We start from the raw sequence: 11,624 nt of genomic DNA, 5'->3' as shown, positions 1-11,624 counted from the left end.
AGCACACACACACACGCACACACACACACACACACACACGCACACACACACACACACACACACACACACACACACACACACACACACTCAGCATGGCCCAGTTTCCAGTGGGCTGTGATACGATCCCTGGTCTGAGGTGTTGAAGTGAGAAGACTGAAGGAGAAGTGGACGTATGGAACGTCTTGAACCTCCGGATGTTGATACTGATCCATGAACGTGAGACTGGGTGAAGGTCGGGGGGGTCAGATATTTTACAGAGGTGCGTTTCTATTTCCTGTCTCACATCCTGAGAACCGCTCGTCAGCTTCACACTCGTGTGTTGTTCCGGGTCCAGGAAAGTTCAGTGTTGAATTTGATGAGATACGATATTAATAAACTTTGAATAACCAGCGCTCGGTAGCAGCGGCAGCACGGACTCATCAACAAACGTGACGTTGTCCATCACGACCACATGTTGTCGTAGTTGTTCATTAATACGACAACTCAAGCTGAACTGAACCTGAATCCAGCAGCAGGTCGTTATCTGTCGCAGATCGATTTCTCCCGTTTACATTTCAGAAAGACAACCAACATCAGCACGAGACAAGAAAACGTTCCAAACAAACAGGTCAACGAGGGACACTGACCTGACGTCCACTAACACTCTGACTCTATTCAAATATACAAACTTTTTGAATGTGAAATTAAATATTTGAGCAGTAATGACCTGTTAAGCTCATACAATTCTAATGAGAAGTAGTCTGTTCATCCTCAGGTTGATACTTCTATTCGTGTTTTCAGTGTGTATGACTCTAATGCTGCAGCTCCTCTTTTCAGCCTCTGTCTCCAACACTTTGCCTTAGCGCCTGTCTCTTTAAGACCCCCCCCCCCCCCCCCCTCGTATGCTGTTAAACTCAAACATCTCCTCTACGTTTGCTTCTGCAGTTTCTAACTCAGTCGCTGGACAGATGCAGCGTGAAATAAAAATCGTCCGGCTGCCAGAACCGACTCGGAGCCATCTGCCGTCCGCCAGCGCTGCTGCCAGATATCAGCTTTTACAACAGGACTTCACAGGCTGATTAATACGCTTTTATGTAACTAAACGTTTACAAATGAACACGTATTAAAGCACTTCACAGTCAGGTGAACACACACACACACACACAGTGGATGGGAACAGAATATTCATCTGATTTCAGTGTCATGTTCTCTTCAGGTCGTGTTGAACTGTTTTATTTTATGTATTTGTTTTAAAACATACTTTTAACAAAAATTACAAACTAAGAAAAAGTCCTCAAAGGCAGCCGTAAAAAAACCTTTTCATAATTATATTAGAATAAAGTAGAAAACACTAAAAATGTTTTTTTCATACTTGATGGTTTTGATATCAACTATGAATAAAGATTATACGAGCCTCAATGCTGAATAAATGACTCGAGTCCGACTGATTTCTGGTTGAGACGTGATTCCGATCTATCGACTGACAAATGCATATTTAAAAAATAAATCCAAAGTCATTATCATCAAGAAAATGAACTGCATCTTTTCTGCAGCGTTTATTCTGTAAAATAAATCAATAAATGACCCAGCTTGAATCAAAGACTTCTTAAAGGAAGAAGAACCACAGTCACATGTTCAGCCTCAGGATCAAAGTGTTGGACAAACGGATTTTCAACAACACAAAACTTTTAAGACTCACACAGTGAACAAACAAACTGTGTCTGTTCAAACGATGAAACACATCATTGGCTTCTTCTTCACAGCGATGACCGCTGAGGCTCATGGGTATTGTAGTTTCACCATCCAACATATGTTGCTTAGGAACTGACGAGTGCAGGAGAAGCTTATGAGACAATCATGAACTTTTTTGTGTCTATGAAAATAGTTCGACGGGTTTGGATCTCGTACATTAAACCAAACAGCAACAAATATGAACCGTTAATATCATCGAATCACCAGGAGGTTCCAGTGTTTCTGTTCTGTAGCTTCCTGCTTCCTGCTTCCTGCTTCTTGCTTCCTGCTTCCTGCTTCCTGCTTCTTGCTTCCTGCTTCTTGCTTCCTGCTTCCTGCTTCCTGCTTCCTGCTTCCTGCTTCTTGCTTCCTGCTTCCTGCTTCCTGCTTCCTGCTTCTTGCTTCCTGCTTCCTGCTTCTTGCTTCCTGCTTCTTGCTTCCTGCTTCCTGCTTCTTGCTTCCTGCTTCCTGCTTCCTGCTTCCTGCTTCTTGCTTCTTGCTTCCTGCTTCCTGCTTCCTGCTTCTTGCTTCCTGCTTCCTGCTTCTTGCTTCCTGCTTCCTGCTTCTTGCTTCCTGCTTCTTGCTTCCTGCTTCCTGCTTCCTGCTTCCTGCTTGCTGCTTCCTGCTTGCTGCTTCCTGCTTCCTGCTTCCTGCTTCCTGCTTCTTGCTTCCTGCTTCCTGCTTCCTGCTTCCTGCTTCTTGCTTCCTGCTTCCTGCTTCCTGCTTCCTGCTTCTTGCTTCCTGCTTCCTGCTTCTTGCTTCCTGCTTCCTGCTTCCTGCTTCCTGCTTCCTGCTTGCTGCTTCCTGCTTCCTGCTTCCTGCTTCCTGCTTCTTGCTTCCTGCTTCCTGCTTCCTGCTTCTTGCTTCTTGCTTCCTGCTTCCTGCTTCTTGCTTCCTGCTTCCTGCGTCCTGCTTCCTGCTTCTTGCTTCCTGCTTCCTGCTTCCTGCTTCCTGCTTCCTGCTTCCTGCTTCCTGCTTCCTCGACAAACCAACGACTGACAAACGTCTGAATAAAAACTGAAGATGAAAATCTCTCAACATTTTCCTGTTAGATTTATTTTTACTTCACCTAAAACTAAATTTATCACACTCTAATCCCATTGGCTCTCAGACCTGTGGTCCCCAGATGCCAGGTCTGCAGTTGGACGCTCTCGGCCTCAATCTGTGATGTCATGGCCGATCAGAGCCAATCAGCTCGGAGCGTGAACCCGTCTGTGGATGGAGTGTTAGTGCCGTTATGAAACCGCCTCCTCCTCCTCCTCAGCCTACCGTGCTGTTGCCATGACAGCGCAGCATTTATCCCTCCTCCTGCACCCCCCCAACTCTCCTCCCACCCCCCCCACCCCCGCCACCTTCACCAGCCGGCTCCATGTCTCATTTTCATGTTGCCAAATTTAACAGACAGACGGAATGACAGAGGGGGGGGGGGGGGCAATATGTGATGCTGTGCACGATTTACGAATCGAGTGTGTGTGTGTGTGTGTGTGTGTCTGTGTGTGTGTGTGTGTGTGTGTGTGTGTGTCTGTGTGTGTGTGTGAGAGAGCCTTGACATCCAGGTCAGCTGATGATTAAACCAACAATGAACAAGACTGATATGATCCCATACAAACACACACACACACAGACACACACACACACACAGACACACGCACATACACGCACACACACACACACACACACACACACACACACACACACACACACACACACACACACAGTTTCAGAGACACTAACACAGAGAAGGTCCAGTTTTAGTTTGAAAACTCCGGAGCTGCGTTTAATTATGGACGAACAGAAACTGCGATGTTTGGAAACGGTGACGTAGACGCTCACAACCTCTTGTGATTGGTTCTTTTCAGTCATGATTCGTGTCACATGACCTCCGTCCAGAAGAAAAGCTCCAGCACCAGCCTCAGCTCCCAGAGAGAGAACAACATGGAGAACCAAAGGGTTTCTGAGCCTGTTGTGTTCTTTACTGTACGATGTGGAGGAGACCAGATGATCCGGACGTGTTCGCTCAGTGATCACTTCAGTGTCGGTGGTCATGTGACATGCGTGTTAGTATGGACACGGATTAAAACTGATACGGAGCCAGAACGTTTGTGTGGAAAATGATTGTTTTAGTTTGAAAACGTTGGTTTCAAACCACTTGGTGACAGTGATGAAGCCTGAGTGTCGGAAACAGCTTCATCTCCACGTCGCTGTTCAGCCTCAGCTGCTGAGATCCTCACGTGTTGTACTTTCAATATTTTCCATGAATGTAGAAACGTGGCTGAAGTTAAAACATCTGTTTGAACATCTGTATATACTCCACTCACCGGGGAAGCTTTTCATTTTCTGATGTCATAAAACAATGATTTCACAAAGTAAATCTACTTTTTGTTGCTGCTACTAAGGATTCGTACTTCTACTGCTCCCTGGTTCACGCTCAGCGCTGAACAGGAAGATTCATATTTAATGAGCTGACCAGACTTTAATAAAAGTAGAAGCTACAACACGTTCGGGAGTTTGATGAGAACATACAGTGCATGTTCGTATGAGCCGAGCTCGTTAAGAGAAGCTGTGAGAAACATGTCGAGCTCAGGAGTTTCATGACAGTCAGCGCTGAGGAAGTGCTTCTAACACACACACACACACACACACACACACACACACACACACACACACACGCACACACACACACACACACACACACACACACACACACACACACACACACACACACACACACACACACACAGACACACACCTGGCTATACAGTGTTGCTGACCAAGCTCATTTACACTCCTGTTATCGTCATCAGCTGTTTACAAAAAGAGGGTCAGAGAGAAAGAGAGAGAGAGAGCGAAGAGAGTATGAGAGTAAGAGAGAGAGAGAGAAAAATTCATGTTCCCCTTTGACCTCTGAAATATAATCACTTAATTTTTTAGTCCAAGTGACAAAACGTGAAGAAGTCCCCGACGGTAGACTTCAGATACTGAGTTCACAAAATGAGACGAACAAACGCACAACCCGAAAGCATCCTGCGCCCGGCCACCGGGTGGCGTCACTGCGGAGACCGAAGACAAAGCTAATTCACTCGAGAAGGAAAGAAAGAAACGAGGGATCTTTGCTCTTTTCTTACATCTGAATCCTACAGATCCGACTCCTCCACACCCACACAGTATAATAACCTCTCGCTCTCGCTCTCGCTCTAATCCTGGCTTTGGCACCGTCACATTCTGTGTGATATTACCTTCGGTGACTCACACAGAAATCGAATCACCGGTTCCAGTGGAGGAGGAGCTTGTGTTTACAGGCCACATGTGTCAGTGTGTTGTTAACTCTCAGGTATCCTGTGAACACACACAAACACGTTGTGTTGTGTCTCTGCTCTGAAACACTGGCCTCAGGACGGAGAACTCACCAGTTCACTCCTGAATCTTTTATGAAAGTGTTCAAGGATCATATCAGCGTTTTGCATTTGTTATTCTGTGTACTTCAGGTAACACGTCCCTCGGGCCGCTGTGTGCAGAGCCTGGATGTTTCTGTGCTGTTCCTTTCACCTTTGTGTGAATCCTGAGTTTAACTTAAGTCTTTAAACTAATTGTCTACTTGTTACTAACCAAGACGACGCCTGCAGCCGGACCCAGAAGAAGCTGAACCCTCATGTATGATGAAGCATTAAGTGAAACATTGACCACCACAGCGCCCCCTTCAGGTGATTCATGTCCTCGTTGGATTAAATACCTTTTCATTGGTGGTCGACGTAAACAGCTCAACAATCAACTGGCTGACAGATTCATAAAATGCAGTAAATCAAACGTGTTTAAACTTTAACGACGGATGAAGGTTTCGTAGTTTGTGCGTAAACACGAGTGACACAATGTGAAGTCATATTGTTCTTTAAACAACTGCAGAAGATTCAGACTTGGTGTCTTAAGACCTTTACAGAGAACTTGTGTTTGTATGAAACCTCAGGATGTGAATTGCAAACTTGTAAATTTGACAGACCTGTGGTAATGAGTACAACAACAACACAAACCCCTACAGTTAGTAAGGTTCCAGGTAGTGTCTGGGTTCTGAAACCTAACACCAGCTGCACTAAAATTGAAAAACTGCTGGAAACCTGTGTATTAAAACATCTACGAGTCACATTCATCAGCCTCAGTTCACAACACTTCTTCAGACCGAACGTTAAAACTGCTTCTTCATATGTGCGTCTTCTTTTTCCTCAGTTTTAGCCCGAGGTGCTGCAAGATGAATCTGTGTGAGGGTGTTTTGCATTTTGCTGCATCATGACCTATCAGAAGTCAGTCAGAAACCAGGCAGCTCTGCAACATGCCGCCATGCCTCCGTGCCATAATCTGCCCCAGTGCATTGTGGGATTTACTGGCTCGCACTCAGCCACTCGACAAGGCAGCAAGCATCTGACAGAACTGTGTGATTTCATAACGAATCAGCTTTATCCTCCCTGCTGTCCGACTCCCTCATTGTTCTCCGCCTGTTACATCCGTCGCAGGCTTGGGTTCAGCCTTCTCTCAGGAGATCAGCTGCACCTGAACGTCACATGACTCACGGGATTAGAGGGTTTTCTACCTGAACTTTGATGCGTCTGAAATCTGAAAGTCTGAGTCACACTCTTGAGAGCTTATAAGACAAAGCAATAGTACTATTAAACCTGTCTCCATGAGTCATCCCTGCGTTTCCCCAGCCTCGTGTCTGCAGCTCTGTCGGGAGCTTCTCTCCGTCTGCTCTGTGTTTGCAGGAGAAGAGAGGAGGCGGTACCACGGTGGCACAAGCACTCAAGGGTTCGAGCACGCAGAGCAGCGATCGAGGCTGAGACCATTCCAACTGTTAGCGAGAGCTTCGTCCTTCAAACAGTTTCCCACGGTTGCTTGGCAACAGCAATCGCCATGACCAGCTCTGTGACCGGTGACAGAGGAGCTGCCTGGTCGACGCATGGGACGGCTGCAACGCTGCAACGCTGCAACGCTGCAACGCTGCAACGCTGCAACGCTGCAACGCTGCATCGCTGCATCCTGCTGCCACACCGAGGCTCCGACCTTCTCCAGGTTTCCAGATAGGATCCTCTTAAGATCGCGTTGCCAGGCAACAAACTCAATTCCAGCCAGCGAACAGACCGAAGATTTATTCAGAGCAACAAAATTACAACAAAATAAATCCAGCCACGAAGGAGGAGGCGACGAAGCTACCTATAGTAAGTGGTTACCATGGTGACCGGTACAACAAACAACTTCACTGTAACATAAAGCGTGTTTTTTCTTTACAGCCTCATAGAGAACAAACGCTCGACAGGACTCTCTGTTACCTAACACCGCTCAGTCTTTGCTCCACCAGTTATCAGTGTTAGATGCTGTAGTGGTTGAGCTCGTCTGTCTCTGGAGTCTATCGCTCCTGCTCTCCTGCAGTCTGTGAATTAACGCTACAACCTCCCGCTCTGTTGCCCTATTAGCTGATAAAAGAATGAATATTTATCAACGGCGTACAGCCACCGATCGCATCCGAACAGAAAGATGCACGGAGGCATCAGCTGCACCCCCGCCTCCGAGGAAACAAAGAGTTCAACTCGCTCCTGTTCAACAAAACACATCTTGCCGAAGGAAAAAGAAAATCAGGCAAAAAGATGTTTCCTGCTCGGATTCAGCAAACAAGCGACTATTTCTAAGTTTGCACAAAACCTGCATGAGAGAAGCTGCAAAGTTAGTAGCAATCAAAGTCAAAGATTAACACGAGTTTTGGAAAAGCAGACAGTGGGATGACAGGCTGCTCCAAGTCACATTCACACTCATGTCCTACAGCAGCTCAACCAGGTTTTATTCCAGATTTAGAAGCTTAAACTTCACGTTAGAGGCGTTTGAAAGCACCAACAGAGAGATTTCATGACTATGAAGCAAAGTACATCTGCAGGAGATTTTTTTTTTTTTTTCTTTCAACCCACTGCTGAGATCCACTCGTGCTTCCTTTGGCTTTGACTGGAGTAATTATACCTTAAACTCTAACTTACGTTTTGTGATGGTGCAGCGTGTTGGCGTGGTGGTTGTTGGAGGCGTTGACTTTGTGCAGGTGCTCGATCCTCTCTTTCTCTTTCTCTACAAAGTTGGTGTTGGTGCCGGTGCTGGTGGAGGCCGCTCGGGACAGCCGGCTGTGGGCCCGCGGCTGGTCCCGAGGAGGGATGGGAGGAGGGGGAGGTGGAGCCGGGGCGGGGGAAGAGATCGGACCTGGGATCTGGGCCGGGATCGTCATGGAGGCTGGAGCTGACGCTGGAGCAGGAACCGGGATGGCAGGCGCACTGGTGCTGTTGGTGCTGTTGTAGGAATGGTGGGTGGAGGAGTGGTGGTGGTACTGCTGATGATGATGCTGGTGGTGGTGGTGGCTGTGGTGGAGGGAGATGGAGGAAGGGGGCTGGGGAGGAGTCTGGTGTTGGCTGTTGTGGTGGTAGTGGTGGTTCTTGGAAATAGACACTGATGTGGTCTGAGCGGGCGGAGGGGGCGGTGGAGGAGGAGGGAGCGGAGGCTCAGGAGGAGCAGGTGGAGGAGGAACCACGGGTTGCCGGTCCAGACGCAGCTCCTTGTTCTCCTGGCTGAGCCGGTCCAGTTGGACCTCCAGCTCCTCGATTCGGCGCCGCTGGGTTTCTAGAAGCTTCTGCTGGCTCTCGATAATGTTGTTGAGTTCCAGAAGGTACTCCACGGCCCGGTTGGGGCTCTCCGGGCTGCCGGGGCCCTGGTGAGCCTCCATCATCTGCTGAAGACTGTTGGAAGCTCTGAGGCTGAATGCTAAACTCCTGCACTCGATGAAATGCTGCCTGAGTAACAGCCACAGCTGGTGCAGAGCCAGCGGTCAACCCGCTGAGAGTTCGATACCCGGAGGTTTGTAGAGAATAAAAGAAAAGAAGCTCAACTGACTAAACTCTGAGTGGAAGCCAACAGAGAACCTCCACCTAAACCGCTCTCTAGTCTACAAACTAAAACCTAAAGTCTAAATAACTACTAAACTACACCCTCTGCCCTAAGGCCTACACCCTAAAAACTTAACTACCCTTCACCCTCCCCCCCACCAGAGGTAAGTGGGGGGGAGAGGACTTTTTCTTCTTCGACTGCTGCTTTGGATATCAAGATGGACCTTGTCCTGGAGAGCTCCAGGCCGAGAGCTTCACCGAGTCGTCCACCATCCCCTGGTTCAGTCAGATGTTCCTGCTGGGCTTCCACCCATGGCGGTAATAAAACAGAACAAACTTCTAGGACATGGAGATTGTTTTTCCTCCTCCCACAGTCAGAAAGTGTGTCTTTGTGTGTGTTAGTAACTCAGTTGTATCCCCTCCCTGCGCTCCATGCAGGAGATCAGAGCATCGGTTTCCCAGGAGCCGGAGCGGAGACCATAGCTGATAGAGATGTGATTTGTCCCTCTGGATCAACCATGTGGGACATTATCATTGTTGAGCAGCTGTAGATTGTCCAACACGAGAAGTACAAGTGATATATTTCTCTTCCACCATCCGATCAAACAAGTTGATCACTTGCTTTCCTGCAGAACATTCTTTTAAATCCTGGGATCAAAACTCCTGCAGTAAAATCTCAAATCAAACAGTCCGGAGTTTCCTGAGCAGCGGAAATAAGTAAATTAAGCTCAGTTCAGTTCAGATCCTCTCCATCATCAAAACAGTCTGGAACCAAACATCAAGATATCAACAAAATGCAAAGTTCCACAAACTGAAAGTGTTAACGTTGAAGATCATCTTCTGAAAGACGTAGAAGACGTCACGTGGACCTCCTCCTGGTCCATGGGTTCAGCTGCAGGACTCCAGTCCTCCTGCAGTCGCTCTGTCCGGGTCCAGCACGGGTCGAATCTCATGTCTTCTCCCTGGGGGCAGGGAAACATGTGGGATTGAACATCTTTATCATCCCGTTGGATGGCTCTTCTGGATCCTTCTTCATGTCGTCCATCCGTCACATGAAAAAGAAGAGAAAGAGAGTTTGGATGAGAGGACGGAAGGTTTGAAAGGACGAGTCAACAGGAAACATCAAATCAAGACAAAGTTGTTTCTTAGAGCATCGCATCTTTCTTGCATTTTTTCATCTTTCATTCATAGTATTATTATTCTCTTTTGTTTTCACCATCAGCCTGTCACTAACTCTCTTTCTTTTCATCTCTTTTTGTATCTATGAACTCAAACCTGTGATGTGCTCAGTGTCTGAAACCAATCTCACATTAAAAAGTTTGAGTTTGGCTAACTAGCTGGTGACATCCATGAGACATCATTAGGTCACAATGTGTTTTGGAATTTCAGGTTAAATTAATTCAAACCGGACTCATCTTTCATTTCTGCTGCAAACTAGAGAGAAGATATTTACTGACACCAGCTGAAAGGATTTCTGGCTTAGCTATAATATGCATAATATATATTGTCTGTTCGTACATAACATACTGCCACACACAAACACACACACACACACACACACACACACACACACACACACACACACACACACACACACACACACACACACATCAAGCTATTTGGTCTCTGTTGCAAAGCGCCTGAACAGTTTCAGTTTTTATATCGTTTCCCATTAAGCACATTCAATTATTCATGACTCACTAACTGACCAGCATATATATATATTTCCATCTCTCTCTCTCGGAAATAAGTGAGTATGCAGGTAAAAACAGATATAAATATTGTCTAACAAGAAACTAACTAACTGGTCTCAATATGATTTTCTTCTTAAAATTATCTTAATATTATCAAGCAGGGCGCCCCCTGGAGGTCAATGGTTTGAATGATCAGTCTGAGACCGTTCAGTCGAGATTCTTTTTCTGTGGAGCCTTCTGGTTTCTGGTTTCTGGTTTCTGGTTTCTGGTTCCTGGTTTCTGGTTTCTGGTTTCTGGTTCCTGGTTTCTGGTTTCTGGTTTCTGGTTTCTGGTTTCTGGTTTCTGGTTCCTGGTTCCTCGTTTCTGGTTTCTGGTTTCTGGTTTCTGGTTTCTGGTTCCTGGTTCCTGGTTCCTGGTCTCTGGTTTCTGGTTTCTGGTTTCTGGTTTCTGGTTCCTGGTTCCTGGTTCCTGGTTCCTGGTTTCTGGATCCTGGTTCCTGGTTCCTGGTTCTGTTCAGTCAGGGTGTGGATGTAGCAACATTCTGAGCGCTCCTCACTTTCATGCTCCTCATCATGTGACATCACAGTTTCCTCGGGTTGTCTGACAGTTCAGGACCGAAGCTGGAGGCAGGACATGACGTGTAAAATCTGTATTTTTGTTTCCAGAACATCGAAGCGACAACTTCTGTTTGCAAGCATCTGCACAGCCGGTCAAATCAAAGTGCATGGCTCCTCTTTCCATCGTGTTCTTCCAGTTTAGCGTCACTCGGGTTTAACGAACGTTATCAATGCGCCAATAAACTTGTTGCTTTGATTTTTTTCGAAAATGGCGGGAAAAGTTACGATAAAAGTCCAGAGCAACTGACAAAGACATTTGAAAGTTCACATACAGATCATTCTGAAAGTTTCAGAACAAAGTCCGAGCCTCAGTTCAGGTCTGAATAAAGATACCACACGCCTGTTGTTTGTTATTAGCACAGTTACAGATATCAGTGGTATTTCTAATTAAACGTTGTTTCTCCTGGAGCAGATCCGACACATCGTCACTTGGACTCTACAGCAAGTTTCAGCTCATTGTTTGAAGCAGCTGTTTCCAGAGAAGAGCCGTAAGATCCAGTGTCCACTTCCTGTCGTCCCACACAGCTGAAGAGCAGCTGGTGATCACAGTGGAGCCCCCTGGTGTTTCCACTCAGGAGGTGGAGGAGACCAAACACAGAGATAAAAGAGAGGGAGCCTGTTTCACACTGTGACACAAACGTCACTTCAAATTTACGATTAAATTATAAACTGTTTTCCAACACAAGGTTTCAACACACCAAGAT

At 46.6% G+C, this 11,624-nt stretch overlaps 2 protein-coding genes across 2 annotated transcripts in view; one reads left to right on the top strand and one right to left on the bottom strand.

The window, feature by feature from the left end:
• LOC133005424 (IQ motif and SEC7 domain-containing protein 2-like) overlaps nucleotides 1-8,449 on the bottom strand; it is an 84,677-nt gene extending 76,228 nt beyond the window's left edge. Inside the window, exon 1 of the mRNA XM_061075094.1 lies at nucleotides 7,719-8,449. Within this exon, the coding sequence (XP_060931077.1) occupies nucleotides 7,719-8,449 (731 nt within the window). The remainder of the gene's footprint in view (nucleotides 1-7,718) is intronic.
• The window catches only part of si:dkey-96f10.1 (6-phosphofructo-2-kinase/fructose-2,6-bisphosphatase), a 186,902-nt gene that overhangs the window by 84,473 nt on the left and 90,805 nt on the right, over nucleotides 1-11,624 (top strand). The gene's annotated exons all lie outside the window — the stretch shown is intronic.

This window comes from Limanda limanda, chromosome 7, assembly GCF_963576545.1.
Source record: "Limanda limanda chromosome 7, fLimLim1.1, whole genome shotgun sequence".
NCBI classification, from domain to species: domain Eukaryota; kingdom Metazoa; phylum Chordata; class Actinopteri; order Pleuronectiformes; family Pleuronectidae; genus Limanda; species Limanda limanda.
The sequence above is the reverse complement of the archived record's forward strand: the minus strand, read 5'-3'. Positions and strand labels throughout refer to the sequence as shown.